Below are 16,414 nucleotides of genomic sequence, written 5' to 3'. Positions count from 1 at the left end.
CACAACACTTATTTTTGGGGTCTAAGCTCCAGCTGGAAGTACAGAAATAGTGTCCTGTTGTGATTGTACTGATTTTTTTTATCATGGTACACTTGTAGCTTCACACGGGAGTCAGTCTGCATTTGCGGCTCTGTAATTAACATGAAGATTTGTGTTGCGTCTTATAATGCGCACTGACTGCGTGTTGGCCACAGTGATACTGATAAATCACGCCGTGTCGTTGTGGACAAATTTATGGAGAGATGTGACATTTTGTGTGTTCAGGAGACGTTCCTTGCTAAACAAGAACTGGATGGATTAAATTCCCTGCATAGTAACTTTCATGGAGCGGGTGAATCAACAACATACTTAAGTGCTAAAGTTGTCCGGGGGAGAATTCCTGGGGGGGTTGCTACGTTGTGGAATAAAAAATCTGATCAGTTGGTCAGTGTTATAAGATTGGGAGTTGATTGGGCCATTGGTATTGAGCTGTGTTGTAATGACAAGAAGATAATAATTTTGAATGTTTATATGCCATATGAGTGCATATTTAATGAGGATTAGTACCTCAGTAGATTGGCATTCATTATGTCTTTTATTCAGGATAATTCATCCACCTGCATATATGTTTTAGGTGACATGAATGCTGACATCACTGGCATGGAAGCTGCAAAATAATAATGTTAATGATTTCTGGAAAGAAATTAAAACTATTAATAATTGCAAAATATCTCTTCTGTCTAATATAGATGGTGTGAGTGGTCCTGATGAAATTTCACAGTTATGGCGGAAACATTATTGTGAACTACTAAACTGTGTAAAAAGTACTCTGTTTGTGGTGGATAATGTGGAGTATAATGATGATGTTGTTATTACTTCTTCTGAAATCCATGAAGCAATATTGAAGCTAAGGGATAATAAGGCATGTGGTCCGGACCATATTACAGCTGAAAATCTTAAACTTGCCAGTAAGAAACTGTGTCCTCTGGTGGCTATGTGCTACACAGGGTTTTTTGTTCATGGGGAGTTACCTGATTCTATGCTGTCTGTTGAGCTGGTACCTGTTATCAAGGAGAAAGTGGGGAAGCTGAATAGCTCAGATAACTATAGGCCAATAGCTTTGGCCAATGTTATGTCAGAAGTGTTGGAGACAGTTGTTCTGTGTAGACTTGAGAGGTACGTCCTGTCTACAGGTAATCAATTTGGTTTTAAACGAAAGCATGGTACTAATTTATGTATTTTTGCACTAAAGGAAATTTTAGATAGATATAATAAACAAAATTCCACAATGTTCTTTTGCTTCATTGATGCCTCTAAAGCATTTGACAGTGTTAATCATCAAAAAATGTTTTTAAATTGATTAAAAGTGGGGTACCTGGTTTTTTGATTAGAATCTTGGTCTATTGGTATTCTCATCAGACAATGAGAGTTAAATGGGGGAGTGTAACAACGGCTCCCTTTAAAGTGACCAATGGGGCTCGACAGGGTGGAATTCTGTCTCCTTTTCTTTTTAATGTGTATATGAATGATTTGTCTATGATTTTAAATGCTTGCGGTACAGGTTGTAGCGAAGATTGTAGCGAAGCGAACATGTTGTGTCGTAAGTTTAGTATGTGCTCTGTCCCTGTGAAGATTTCACTCTTTAGAACATAACATTTAGATTTATGGGTAGGGTGTCTAAGTCAAAAAATGACCTAATTGCTGTTTTGGCTAACCCTAGATGAAGTTCTGTAAGATTTTCGTCCAGACTGTGGAACCATTGGTGTACATGTCTGTATGTTAGACACTGAACACTGTGCAGGGTCTATTTTTACTTGTATATTTATTATTTTATTTTTTTCTATGTATGTGTTTTTGTATTGTACTATGGATCCCTCTCGGTCTGGAAATAAAGTTTATTATTATATCTCGGAAGTATTTCAATTCCGTCTAAATAAATATCTGCCATTTTGAATCTTCTGGGGGAAAATGATGGTAAAAAGTTAACAAACTAATTTTGAATTGAAGAATTATGAAGATAGAAGGCAGAGAATCAAGAGTCAGTATAAACAATCCAAAATCAGACACGGAAGGAACAAACACAGGGAAAGTGCTTGGAAAGGCCAGACAGAACTAAACAAAACTTTGCCCAGACTGAGAGTGATTGTGCTGCTTATATGTGTGTGTGTGTGTGTGTGTGTGTGTGTGTGTATTAGCTGCAGGTGTGTGTAATTAGATGCAGGTGTGTGTGTGTGCAATCAGTCCCAGGAATGAGGCAGGATGGGAAATGGAGTTTGAAAAGGGGGATGGAAACAAAAATGCCAGAGTTCTGGATGGAGTGCCCTCAATTGGATTTTATGGGCACTCCAGCTGATGATCGTTACAGGTATACAAACAGGATATTTTGAGATTTCATGCCAAAGTGCATCATAGTTGCACATGTAGGAGGCGCTTCAACTCCTCAACACTGTAACTGTAGGATTGGTAAAGTTGAAAATGAATATGAATCTTCATAATATGAAAATAATAATATGAAATATCAAAATTTCAGCAACTAATAACGTCAAAAGTGCATTTTTATCACACTTCATATACTTTTCTATGTACATCAACATATTAAAAAAAAATTCTTGCTCATTTATTATTCTGTTTTGTGTTTTTTTCTGCCTATAGGTGAATGCTTCACTGGGAATGAACATTTTCAGTACAATAACCGCAGGCATTGCCATTATTGCACTTTCACTAGATTTTGCTTTATGGCGATACCATTACTGCAGCGATTATTCCTGTTATGTAAGGGCAAAGTACGAGGTATGTCATCAACTTTTATATTCACAATTAACATCAAATTGTGTCAAAATGGAAATTTAATTTAATATTTATCATAAGATCACTGTGTGGTCAGTACACAAGCCTTAATCAGCACTCATCTGTTCACTGTTTTTATCTAGCATTTCAGAAGTAGTTTATAGATCATTTATAATACAAGAAGTCATTATACGTTAATTCTACTCAGTCCAACTCAGTCCAGTTTGACTTATTAGGGCCAGATTTACTTACAGCTTGTGCCAGTGCAAACCCTCTTTTGGCATTAAAAAAGACTTGTCAGCATTTACTAAAGACACAATGAAATACTAACAATATAAAAGACAGCTTTTTATGCTGCTAATATTACTGCATTCATGCATTTGCAAGTTTTTTTTCAGGCACAAAATTATTTAAATGAATTGTACAAGATGATTTACTAAGGTTTGTGCTGTCATGCTAATTTGCCTTCTTGGATCCACTTTATTTTAAGTGGCCTTAACTACTATGTACTTACATTTTAATTAATAATTTAGTACAATGTACGTATTGTGTACATACATGTTTTTACATTGTACTTATCTTAAAAAAAATGACATGTAATTACATGTATAATTACACTGTTGACCCATACTTTACACCTTAACCCACCCTTAAACTTACCCATACCTCCAACCCTCTCCCTAACCTTACCCCATCCCACCTCAAAAGCAGCAAAAGTGTTTTACAATACAATATGAACACAATAAGTACATTTTACTTATTTTTTTATGTCAGTACATAGTAGTTAACCCCTTTGCGTGCAAACATCGCTGACGGCCCCAGTTTATTATTGTTTCACTTTCACAGCACATTAAACATCACTGTCTTACTTCATCTGGACAAACTGTGCATCAATGGAAAGTTTAAAGACTCAAGCTTCGATATTTGACCAATATTTTGATAAAACATTGTTGCAGTGACAGATATTTAGTGATTTATGTCAGGAGTGCAAAATAATAAATCCGTATTATGCCACATTTTGAATAGAAATTCACAACTCACTCATATTCAGTCACGTCAAGAGCGGTTTATTTGTGTTCACATAGACTCACTGAACAGCGTCAATAAGGATTTTTAGACCAAAGATGCATATCTGCGGAGATATATGGATATATTTACTGATGTTTACTTCATATTTCTTCAGACAGAATCGTCATTTCTATTCATTTTCCACGGATTTACGCGATCAGATGATAAACAGCCTCTCCCAGCGATCTCTGTGTGCGTGCAGTAGTCACAGCTCGTGCGGTGTGTGACTCAGACTCTGATTGGGTCTTTCAAACGTCAATCTTAGAGTTTCATATCTGGACACCGCCCCATCGTGTCACATGCTTCCTGCACACTTCCTGGTAGTTATCTGGCCAAAACAACACTGAAACACCTCTGTACACACAAAATATCCGAATAATAAACCCGCGATTACGATAGTAAAGCTTGGTATGAGAATTTCTTGAGATCTGGGGCGTTTTTATAAAAAAAATCGAAAATGTACATCGGAAATGCTAACTTGTGCAGCGATGAAAAAGGCTACAAATAACATATTTTCACAACAGTAAACGACCAAATTCCACCCCTGATCGCTAAAGGAAGTTATTATAAACACTCGATCGGGGTTTAAAGTGAGTTTTGAGTAAAAGTGTATTAATAATTTCATAAATTGTCAGATGTAGCTTGATGCTAACGTTAGCACCAATGCTTCTAATAGCAGGTGCTTTTCTTCTTCATAATGCATTTTTGTCTCAATAATTCACGTAAGGTCGTAAGAAAATGTTTTGTTGTATTTTTATAGTAAGACTTTTGATAAATAAGGGCTAAATGCAAAGAGAGACTTAAGTGAGATCGCTGCTTTGTTGCTTTGTAAAGCCTGAAAAACCACAATCAAGGCTAATAAAGGTGGAATAAAAACAAAAGAATAATGATAAAAGAATAATGCGGATAATGTGTCATACTTGGCGGAGGTGTGAAAGAACCGTTTGGTGAGAACAATACAATCATGATTCGGGCAGTTTTCAACAGTGAAACATACACAAAGAGAACAGGAAAGTTTACATGTGAGATCTTACAGAGATGACAAGGGCCATAAATCAATCTGATGAGCCTTCTCTAAAAACACACATGACATGGCCTTAGAAAATATTTCATAAAATTCACAGTTTTACAGATTCGATTATGAAATTTTTTATGAAGTCTTGGAAGACTTGTGGCCTTAGCTACACTGTGTTTTCAAACTCATTTCCTACATCAACATTTTTTTAAATACATTTAAAACATATGTTTTTAATATTTTTATTTTTGTTTTTATGTTTGAGCTTATATATCTCTATTATCATAACAGTCTGAGTGATTCTGATTCCTGAACAGTAAACTTTAAAGTGTCAGCTTTGTGAACAAAGGTTGGTTATGTATCTAGTGAGAAAGAATCATGAGCAGAAACCTTTTTATTTTGGGTATGTAATTTCGGTCTCCATGCCAAAAAAGGGGGGTTACTAGTAAGGGGTTAAAGCCACCTAATATAAAGTGGGACCGTCTTCTTTAGTAAATCTAGCCCTAAAATGTTAATATTACTATGAAAACTTCACGGATGTAAGATTCTGGACTAGGGATGCATCGATCCGATACTCAGGATCAGTATCGGCTCCGATACTTGCATTTTCTGTGGATCGGGTATCGGTCAGATGAGACCGATCCAAATATGATACTGTGCGTATAGAATTCGGTGTTATTACTGAGCTCCACGAAAGGCACAAAAACATTATAAAGCACAAAACATTTAAGAGAACCTATTTCATGTGTTCTGAAGCTGTTCCATAGTTCCATGTTAGGTATAGATTAATATTGAAGTCATTAAAAGTAATTCCGTTACGCAAACAAATAATTTGATTTAACCAGTTCTTCTAAATGAACTGGTTGAAGCAGTTCACCAAATCGGATTGAATCGTGTTCACGTCTCCAGTAAGCATTAATCCACAAATCACTTAAATTATTCACTTTTTTTAATGTGGCTAACACTCCCTCTGAGTCAAAATAAACCAATATCCCGGAGTAATTAATTTAATTAAACAGTTTACTGACTGAACTGCTGTGAAGAGAGAACTGACAATGAACTTGAGCCGAGCTGCTTGTGTGTTGTACTAACTGTTCTCTGTGGACTCGGAGGACTGCAAATCTGCACACTGTGACTCTGTGTTGTTTCAAGCTCATCATTCTGTACACAGGATGTGTATAAGCGCTCTGTATTTGTACCTTTAGTATTATAATAAATGCCAATGCCTAGAGGTACAGGGGTTTTCTATTATTTGGGCTGATAGATCTGCCTGTCAGGGTTCTGTCACTTCAGTCTAGTGGTTTTCATGTTTTGTGACAGAGCCCTGATACTCTCCTCCTGTCATTGTTTTCATGTGAGTGCGCGGCTTCGAGACCGCTCGAGCTGTGCGCTCTTGTCTGCGTGTCCTGTTTCATGTTGGAGCGTGGTGTTCGGATCCCGGCACTCATGTCTTGCTGAGTTTCGGTTTCGTGTCGGGGACCGAGCACTCGCGCTCCATGTTCTGTTTTATTGTGGCATTGTTGCACACAGCTCGAGTTATCGGCTGTGTGCTTGTTATATTTTGTCTTGTGCTGTCGCACGCAGCTTAGTTTTTACTGGCTGCGTGCTGTCTTGTGTGAACACGCGGGTTATGAGCTTGCTCGTTAGCTGCGTGTTTGTGTGAACGCGCGGCGTATGAGCTTGCTCATTAGCTGCGTATTTGTGTCCAATTCAAGCACATGGTTTGCGATTGGTTTGCTGGCCATGTGCTTGTGTTTTTTGTTTTGTGTGAGCACATGGCTTTTGTCTTAGTCCCTACGTGCCATGTGCTCTCGTCAATTGTCTTGACCCCACCCATCTTGTTACCTGATTATTGATGTAATTCTCCCCACAGGTGTTCCTTCGTTACCCTCCTTATTAGCTCCCTATTTATTGTCCTTGTGTTTGCAGTCTGGTTGCTCGTTCGTCGTCTAATATTTGTCGGTGTATGCCTTGCCTTGCCTTGCCTTGCCTTGCCTTGCCTTGCCCTGCCTTGCCTTGCCTTGCCTTGCCCTGCCTTGCCTTGCCTTGCCTTGCCTTGCCCTGCCTTGCCAGTCAGGTTTGTCTGTTCTCCCCCACGGGGTAGTTTTTGTTTGTTTGTTTTATTTTTATTGCTATTAAAGAGCCCTTCTCTCTGCATCCTTGAGTCCTCGCCTCATCCCTCTACCCAAACCCTGACACTGCCACCTCAGGGAAGATTTGGGGCGGTGGCTTCTGTGTGTTTGTAAATGACCAATGGTACAGCCAAACAACAGTTAAATCCACATTATGCACTTCGGATATTGAACTTTTATGTCTTAGTCTAAGGCCTTTTTATCTCCCAGGAGATTTCGGGAATATTTTAAGTAGTGTTGTCTACATTCCTCCATCGGGCAAGGCAGCAAAAGCTGCGGGCATTATAAGAGACTGTATCCAAACACACCTCCATACACCAGGAGCGCCGGTTCTGGTACTTGGTGATTTTAACCATTGTAAATTGGAGACAGATCTCTCCGGTTATGAACAGTATGTAAGAGTCAACACACAAGATAAAAATGTTTTAGACAAATGCTATGGCAATATAAAAGAAGCTTATTCGTCCAGAATAAGGCCTCCTTTATCGAACTCACTCTGATCACATTACAGTGTTTTTAATCCCAACGTACAAGACTATGCTGAAGAGACACAAACCGGTGACGAAAAGTACGGATTGGGAAGCCTTTCAGAGTGAGGATATTGAGGAAACTACTGTGGTTACTATAGACTATTCTAAATTGTGTGCTGATAATGTGATTCCCAAAAAGACTGTGATTACATATGCCAAATATAAACCTTACATTACGAAGTAGATAAAAGACTGTATTAACAGGAAGAAATGTGCTTTTTATAATCATGACAGACCTAGAGTAAGCAAAATCCGGAAAGAGTTGAATGGTCTATTTAGGGATGCAAGGAAAAAACATAAGGAATTCCTGAAGGACAAACGATGTATGGCCAACCCTAAGTAGTTGTGGGATTCCATCAAATCCATAACTAACATGCAGCCTATCAGGAAAGCTGTTTCAACCCTTGATGACTTACAGATGGCAAATTATTTAAATGACTTTTATTTAAGATTTGAGAAGTGTGGGCATAACTCCAGTAGTGCAGACAATAATGATTTCAGGCCTGTAGCCCTGACACCTGTGATTAAGAAATGTTTTTAAAAATGTTTTATGTCTATGTTAAAAGTAGGACTTGCAGACAAATTAGACCCCTGTCACAGTGTGTCTGGTCTGTGTATCACTGGGTGTCCACTAGAGGTCTCACTTCCCCTTATTGTCACTGTTCATTATTTTCAGCTGTTTCCACTTTCATCGTTTGTACATGTCTTGAAATACCTGGGTTGTTTCTGTCCTTGTTACGGAGTCCTTGTCTAATGTCTATGCGTTTTACAGGTCCGTCAACACTTGCCCTTGTCTTGCCTTGCCTTGCTCTGTGTCCACGTCTTGTTTATGTTTTGTGTTGGATATTCTGGTTTTGACCCTGCCTGGACTGTTTACCCCTTCAGATTTGCCCTATAATAAACTGCTTACCTGCAATTGGATCTCTCCCTGTTTTCTGTGTCGCCTCACGTGACAGAAGGACTCCGTCACCAAGAGAACCAGCGGTATGTCGTTTTCCCGTTCCCCAGCCAAGATGGCAGAGAGGCGCGCCAAATATCTGAGGTTAACCGCCCTCCGCCAAGAGGGCAATGAAGTGGGTGGCCTGGCTCAGGTGTTCTGTTCCCTGGCAGAGGGCATGGGCTACAATGAGGCGGCCTTTAAGGATTATTTTAATGACTGTCTGAATGATCCGTTGCCTCAATGGGAGATGGAGGGGTTGGAGATCCTGGACTTTTGGGGGTTTACGGATTACCTGCACCATCGTGCTCAGTGGGAGGCAACAACCCCATCTGAGTTTCCAGACAAGATGGCCGCCAGCCCAACGCCACAGCACAAGATGGCTGCTGAGCCAGCGCCTCAGCAAAAGATGGCCGCCGACCCAGTGCCACAGCACAAGATGGCCGTCAGCCCAGTGCCAGAGCACAAGTTGGCCGCCAGCCCAGCGCCACAGCTCAAGATGGCCGCCAGCCCAGCGCCACAGCACACGATGGCCGCCAGCTTAGAGCCACAGACCAAGATGGCCGACTCAAAGTCTGAGTCGCCAGTCAAGGTGCCCCCGACTTGCCATCGTAGAGGGCGGAGGAGGAGGGGACAGGCTTCTACCGTTCCTCAAAGCCTGGAGAACGTTCCCGAGCAGGCTGCTGCTGTCCAGGAGGACGTTCCCGAGCGGGCCGCTGCCGTCCAGGGGGACATTCCGGAGCGGGCCGCTGACATCCAGGGGGACGTTCTGGAGCGGGCAGCTGCCATCCAGGGGGACGTTCCGGAGCGGGCCGCTGCCGTCCAGGAGGACGTTTCCGAGCGGACCGCTGCCATCCCCGAGGCGGTGCCCGAGGTGGTACCCGAGGCTGTTCCGGAGGCCGAAACGGTGCCCGATGCTGTTTTGGAGGCCGAAACGGTGCCCGATGCTGTTCCAGAGGTCGAGGCGGTGCCCGATGCTGTTCCAGAGGTCGAGGCGGTGCCCGATGCTGTTCCAGAGGTCGAGGCGGGGGCCGATGCCGTTCCAGAGACCGAGGTGGTGCCCAATTCCGAGGCGGTGCACAATGCTGTTCCGGAGGTCGAGGCGGTGCCCGATGCTGTTCTGGAGGTCGAGGTGGTGCCCGATGCCGAGGCGGTGCCCGAGGTCGTTCCCGATACGGTGCCCAATGCTGTTCTGGAGACCGACGCGGTGACTGATGCTGTTCCGGAGGCTGAGGTGGTGCCCAATGTCGAGGCGGTGCCCGAGGCAGTTCCGGAGGCCGAGGCGGTGTCCGAGGCCGTTCCTGATGCAGTGTCCGAGGCCGCTCCCGATGCCTTGAAAGAGGCGGTGCCCGAGACCGTTCCAGAGACCGTACCCGAAGCCAAAGCGCCTCAGGTCTTCACAGACAGTCCAGAGTCTAGTCCTGTTCCTGTGGACTCTCCGGAGTCGAGTCAGATTCCCGTGGACTTTCCGGAGTAGAGTCAGGTTCCGGTGAACTCTCAGGAGTCGAGTCAGGTTCCGGTGGACTCTCAGGAGTCGAGTCAGGTTCCGGTGGACTCTCAGGAGTCGAGTCAGGTTCCCGTAGACTCTCAGGAGTCGAGTCAGGTTCCGGTGGACTCTCAGGATTCGAGTCGGGTTCCGGTGGACTCTCAGGAGTCGAGTCGGGTTCCGGTGGACTCTCAGGAGTCGAGTCGGGTTCCGGCGGACCCTACGGAGTCGAGTCGGGTTCCGGTGGACCCTCCGGAGTTGAGTCGAGTGCCAGTGGACCCTCCAGAATCGAGTCAGGTGTTTGTGGACCTTCCAGAGCCAGGGCCAGTCACCGATGACCCTCCAGAGCCAAGGCCAGTCACAGATGACCCTCCAGAGCCAAGTCAAGTCACTGGGTGGTCTGCGGCTCCATTCTGGGGGACTCCTGTCTCAACCACGGGGGCGTGTTGGTCATCTGCTCCGCCCTGGGGGACTCCGACGTTGACCACGAGGACGTGGTGGTCATCTGCTCTGCCCTGGGGGACTTTGACGTTGACCACGAGGACGTGGTGGTCGTCCGTTCCGCCCTGGGGAACTCTGGCGGTGACCACGTGAATGTGGTGGTCTTCCGCTCCACCCTGGAGGGCTCTGGCCTTGACCACAAGGTTGGTAATTAACACAAAAAAGACACAGGAAGTTGTACTTGATCCAAAATGTATTGGTGACCATCAATCAGTGGTTATACACCATCATATTACCCAGTCACAGACCTACAAGTATCTGGGTGTGTATATAGAGAAATCACTTAAATATAATAGACATATTGAATGGGTTTTTACTCGCTTAGAATAAAGATTGTATTTCTTGTGCAGATTACGTCTGTTTGGTGTGAACAAAAATGTCCTTATAGATCACAGGATAACATGAGGCTGTTATATAAAGCTGTTTTAGAAAGTATTGTTAGGTACGGGATCACAGTCTGGTATGGTAATCTTTCATTGAAGCTTAAATCTAAGTTTATGCACCTGATATTGACAACATATAAAATTGTTGTGCACAAGAGAGATTTTAACCTCCAGGATTTATATGAGGAATGTATTCTTAACCAGGTGGAAAGGATCATTGGTGATCAGAGTAAGTTTTTAAACTCACAATATGAACTGCATCCCTCAGAAGATACAGATTCCCAAGGTGTAAGCTAAATCAGTACAAGAACTCCTTTGTACCAGTATCTGTGTGCCTGTTTAACAGATGTTTATCTTAAGGTTTTTTTTTCTATTTTATCTTTTATATTGTTTGTTTTATTTTTTTTACTTGTCTATTGTATGTAGATTGTATGTAGGTAATGCAGCAATTTTGTTATCCAAAACAATTTTCCTCTCGAGGACAATAAAGTATACTACTACTACTACTACTACTATAATATTGGTAGAACTTTATTTTACAGTCCTGTTCCTCATGTACATACTATGTCACAACTAGGTACTAACCCTGAACATAACCCTAAACCTAACCCTACCCCAAGTAGTTACCCTGTATTACCAGAACTTACTTAGATAAATACACCATAAGTACACTATAAGTACATAAGTACATGTACTGTAATATAAAGTGCAACCAATCAAAGATTATTAATAGTCTATCATGTTCTGTCCTATCTATCACATGTTGCTGTCTTTATTATTGTGCTATGCATTTAAAAGAAACCTCAGATACTCATAAGTTTCAGTACTGGATCGGTTCTGAAGAAATGGTATTGTTGCATCCCTATTCTGGACCGTTGAACTTTGATTGTACAAGTGTGAGTAGAAATGATCATGGATTATTTGTGTTTATGTTGATTTTTCCCTCAGACTCTCTTCTATGGAATCAGAGGGGTATTAATGTTATTCGCCGTGTTCGAGTTTATCATCTCCGTCTGTCTGTCAGCATTTGCCTGTAAAGCCAGTGCCTACAGTTCTACTTCTCTGGTGAGTAATGAGCCAAACCAGGACTTTCCGAACTTTTTGTTTTGTATCAATATACCTGTGCATCTCAATAAATTCATGGAAAAGTTAATTTACTTCAGTAATTCAACTCAAATTGTGAAACTCTTGTATTAAATTAATTCAATGCACACAGACTGAAGTAGTTTGTAAGTCCCTGGTTCTTTTAGTTGTGATGATTTTGGCTCACATTTAATAAAAACCAACCTATTCACTACTCTATCTCAACATATTAAACCAAAAAAAAAAAAAAAAAAATTGCTGACCTTCTGGAAAGTATGTTAATTTACTGTACATGTACTCAAAACTTGGATGGGGCTCCTTTTGTTTAAATTACTGCCTCAATTCAGCGTGTCATGGAGGTGCCATCTTCAGCTCATCTGCATTGTTTGGTCTCTTGTTTCTCATTTTCCTCTTGGCAATAGCCCGTAGATTCTCTCGCGTCCAGGTCTGGTGAGTTTGCTGGCCAGTCAAGCACACCAACACCATGGTAATTCAAACAACTTTTGGGGCTTTTGGCAGTGTGGGCAGATGCCAGATCCTGCTGGAAAATGAAATCAGCATCTTCAAAAAGCTGGTCAGCAGAAGGAAGGATGAAGATTGTGTAGTGAACCAAACTGAGAGATCAATTTGAAGGCTCAGGAAACCTTTGCAGGTGTTTGGAGTTGATTAGTTGATTGGCATGTCACCATATTCTAATTTGTTGAGATTGTGACTTGGTGAGTTGTTGTTAAACGTGAGTCAAAATCATCACAATTAAAAGAACCAAAGACTTGAGAAGAACTATTTCAGTCTATGTGTACTGAATTTTTGTAATACACGAGTTTCACAATTTAAGTTGAATTACTGAAAATAAATTAACTTTCCACGACATTCTAATTTATTGAGATGCACCATTACTTGAAATAATTGTGCAAGTAGTTCAACTATAAATGAAACAAAGCGTTAATAGAGTTAGGGTTAACCCTTAGACTTAAAGTTCAGGAATGTTTTAAGTCCCCCCTCCCTTGCCTCACAGTGGTTCGGTCCACTGCCTGCTTTCCCCCTTTACCTCACCGATACACACAAGTCTGATATAAGAGAGCAAAGTTTATCAGTCGTTGTGTGTAAGTAAATTAGACTGTCATGGCTATTTAATTATTTCGGTTCAATACAGATGATGCTGGGTCATAATAAATTAGTCATGAAAAATATGATATCTGATGTATTTTTCTATGAGCGAGTATAATGTTACTAATTAATACCGTATCTTGTCACTCACTACAACTATAAGCCTGTGTGTGAACTGATATTAGGCTAATATTGACCTACTGATGTGTTGGGCTTTGCTCAATATGATGTTAAGTGGCAGATCAGTGGGCTTGCTCAAATAATGTTCTAGTTAAATTAAAATTTACACCCTTGCTCCCCGGGGTCCGTTCTTCGTACGTCGCTAACTCAGTTAGCTGGATTTGATTGTTGATGATTTGCCATTATCTTGGATTGGTTGGTTATTCGAAGCTCATCCCAGAGTTGTTGTCATAGCAACATGTCCATAAGCTTAAACCTGCTTGGGAACGGCTTATTTCATGTAAACATTATTAGATCGGTTCTTTATAGGCAGAACTGATACTTAAAATCTGTCCCTGCTACTTTATAACAAGAGTATCCTACTGATCCAGGGACACTAATTTAAAATAATAATAATTATAAAATTAAAGATATTATAATAATGTTGTGTCGTCTTTGATATTATAGACAATGCCAATTTTACTCACTGAAAGATTTATTCGTCATGAAATTATTCATAATTGTATTAGAGTCTTACACACATGCTATACAGAGAATAGAGTCGTGCATTAATCTGAGTGATCACAGATATTATGTGGCTTGATGGAGCGCAGGAGCTGCAGATAACATGATCTTGACCCTTAAGAAACTTCAATTAATGCTGTCATGTAACAAATCTGTTCAAATATAAAATTAAATTAATCGTTAATAACAACATTGGAATAAAAGTGTAAAGCCTCTACAAATATTAGAAATCGTGAATAATTAAGAATCATGTAAAGCATTTAAACAAAATAAAAACAGTGCACGTTTAATTCATCTATTATAACATTTTATGTAGTTTTGTTCTCTTGGCTGTTTTTTTACAAAAGTAAAAAAATGTGTCAAGTTTTTTGTCAGGTGTCTTTTTTAATTATATGATGTCATTACCTTGCTGTTTTGCCGCCAGCCAATCGCTGAACTGCTGATCATGGTTTCAAGTATCATTTCATAGCCCCTTTTTAACTAAATCATGAACACACAATTATCTCAGATAGCTCAATCCAGCCAAACTAATCATCAACAACAGGTGTGTACAAAGAACCAAATTAACAAACGGTGTAACAATTAAACAAACTTCATAATCTCGGGAAGAAGGAGGCGAGAACCGGCGGACATTCAAATTAAGCTTTTAATAATAAAATAAAGACCAAACAGCACGACAGCCCCTCGTGGACGACTGCTGCGCACAAACAAAAGCAGAACACAGCAGGCTCTGGCTCCCTGGTGAATGGCGCCGACTCCTCCGCTCCCTCACGGACGGCAACCGCCCCTTCACATCTTTGGCGGCTGGCAGCGAGTTCGTCTACGGCGTGTTTGATTGCCAGAATCATCAGGGTTAGGTCTACCTGTGTGTCGGATTCAGCTACTGAAACTGTGATACTGAATCTGTCTGCTAATGTTATTACATTTATGGCATCTCACAGTAAGAAGGAATTAAACCCTATATGTATTTATTTTTTAAACCATAGATGCAGTTTGCGCAGGTTTTATCACCACAGTCCTCTGATTTCACGCGTTTCCATGATCTTAACAACTCAGAGGTAAGAAAATCTTGGTCCCCAGTTTAACTGGACTTTTCGAGTAAAATGGTAGTAAAAAAAAGAATATATATATGTGTGTGTGCGTGTGTATAACATTTTTTTATAACATGCGTGTGTGTATGTATAACATATGTTTTGTTGTTTTTTTTTCAGATACCTGTGGCAAGCAGCTCTTCCATTAATCACCAGCCTGCAGACACTCCTCCACAATACAGTGAATCCAAATAAATATGAATAAGTGGGCTGTTACCTTATGAAACAAATTATATGGGAATGTATTAGAACAGAGGTCCCAAACCTGTGCTAGAGGACCCCCTGCCCTGAACCTTTTGTATGTCTCCTTCATCTAACCAGTCCCTCCAGGATTTCGCAGAGCTTTTTTCAGATTTTTGCGGCCTAAAATTACATTTTTTTTCTGCAGCTTTTTTCAAAATTTGTGGCAGTATTTGTGCCATTTCTTATTGTTTTGCAGTGCAAATATACCACAGAGAACATTCTTCTAACACTGTTATGACTTCTCTGACTTGGAAAACCACTGTAGGTCTCCAGACTAATGTTTGAGGACACCAACACTAGTGCTATGAAGATCTAGAGAAGGTGTCTCCAGCACCTGACAGTAAAACACTCCCTAATCACACATGTACATCTTGGAGACGTCTTTTTAATGTCTGCATTTACAAATGCAAGATGTGTTTTTAACAGTGCTTGTTCATCTGCTGTACGTCTCTAAGATGTTTCCTGTCAGATGTCAAATAGACATTTATTAGAATGGATGTAAAACTGCTTCTGAGACCTTTATCAGATTACACAGCAGATGATTCCCAGATCTTTAGCAGACGTCTTACTACATCTGATAAAATGTACTTTTATTAGTTTTTTGTAATGTCTAAATGTAATTTAATGAATATGGAAATATATATTTTAGGGAGTGGCCTATAAGTACTCCTCTGCAGCCATCTAGTGCTAAATTTTATATATATTTTTATTTTTAAATAACTTTGCTTTAATACATTATGAAACGTTTGGTTTTATTCATGGGGGAAACCTATGAAGGATGTACAAATATTAATGTCACATTAAAAATAACTTTCAAATTCTGTAATAATTAAAGCTTTGAAGTGCTGGGGAAAGTGTGAAGCATTTAATATCACTCGAAAACATTAAACCATTTCTGCCACAAGTTGTTCCTGTAGTTTACTGTTAAATCAATGGTGAGCGGAGGTGGAGATTTGTGTTTATTGAACAATGTTTACCTGGTTTCCACATCAGTAAATTATTTAACAACTAAATAATTAAAAATGTCCTCATAAGTTATGGCCACTTCTTCATTTCTCCTTCCCACTGTGTTATGCAGTAGATGGACATCCAAAATGATCGTTCTGCCACCAACTCGTCTGTAAAGTGCATTTGCAGCTTTTGACCGCTGAGTGGCGCTTTAACCACAAGTTATCAAACAAGCGCATCAAAGCACATTTTCTCAAATACACGTCAGTTTTGCCTCACTGATGTGTTACATTTGACTGGTTCAGTCACGGAAAATGAAAAAAAAAACCACTGTATTTAAAATATTTAATATATTTAATATGTAATATTCACAGATGAACGTTTAGTACTTATGAAGTTATGTGCGTTTCTTAGAACAAATTCAAGCAGGATAAATGTCA

The 16,414-nt window shown here is 40.6% G+C and overlaps 1 protein-coding gene across 4 annotated transcripts in view; it reads left to right on the top strand.

Annotated features, from left to right (window-relative positions):
* The window catches only part of LOC113066867 (membrane-spanning 4-domains subfamily A member 8-like), a 96,482-nt gene extending 80,427 nt beyond the window's left edge, over nt 1-16,055 (top strand). For all 4 annotated transcript variants that reach the window (XM_026238963.1, XM_026238981.1, XM_026238972.1 and 1 more), the window contains 4 exons: nt 2,632-2,769; nt 11,767-11,883; nt 14,679-14,750; nt 14,904-16,055. In XM_026238963.1, coding sequence (XP_026094748.1) covers nt 2,632-2,769; nt 11,767-11,883; nt 14,679-14,750; nt 14,904-14,978 — 402 coding nt within the window. In that variant the 3' untranslated portion in view covers nt 14,979-16,055. The remainder of the gene's footprint in view (nt 1-2,631; nt 2,770-11,766; nt 11,884-14,678; nt 14,751-14,903) is intronic.
* The last annotated feature ends 359 nt before the right edge of the window (nt 16,056-16,414 follow it).

The sequence above is a fragment of the Carassius auratus genome, chromosome 4 (assembly GCF_003368295.1).
Source record: "Carassius auratus strain Wakin chromosome 4, ASM336829v1, whole genome shotgun sequence".
Taxonomy (NCBI): domain Eukaryota; kingdom Metazoa; phylum Chordata; class Actinopteri; order Cypriniformes; family Cyprinidae; genus Carassius; species Carassius auratus.
Note: the sequence above shows the minus strand (reverse complement) of the source record. Positions and strands in the feature narration are given on the sequence as shown.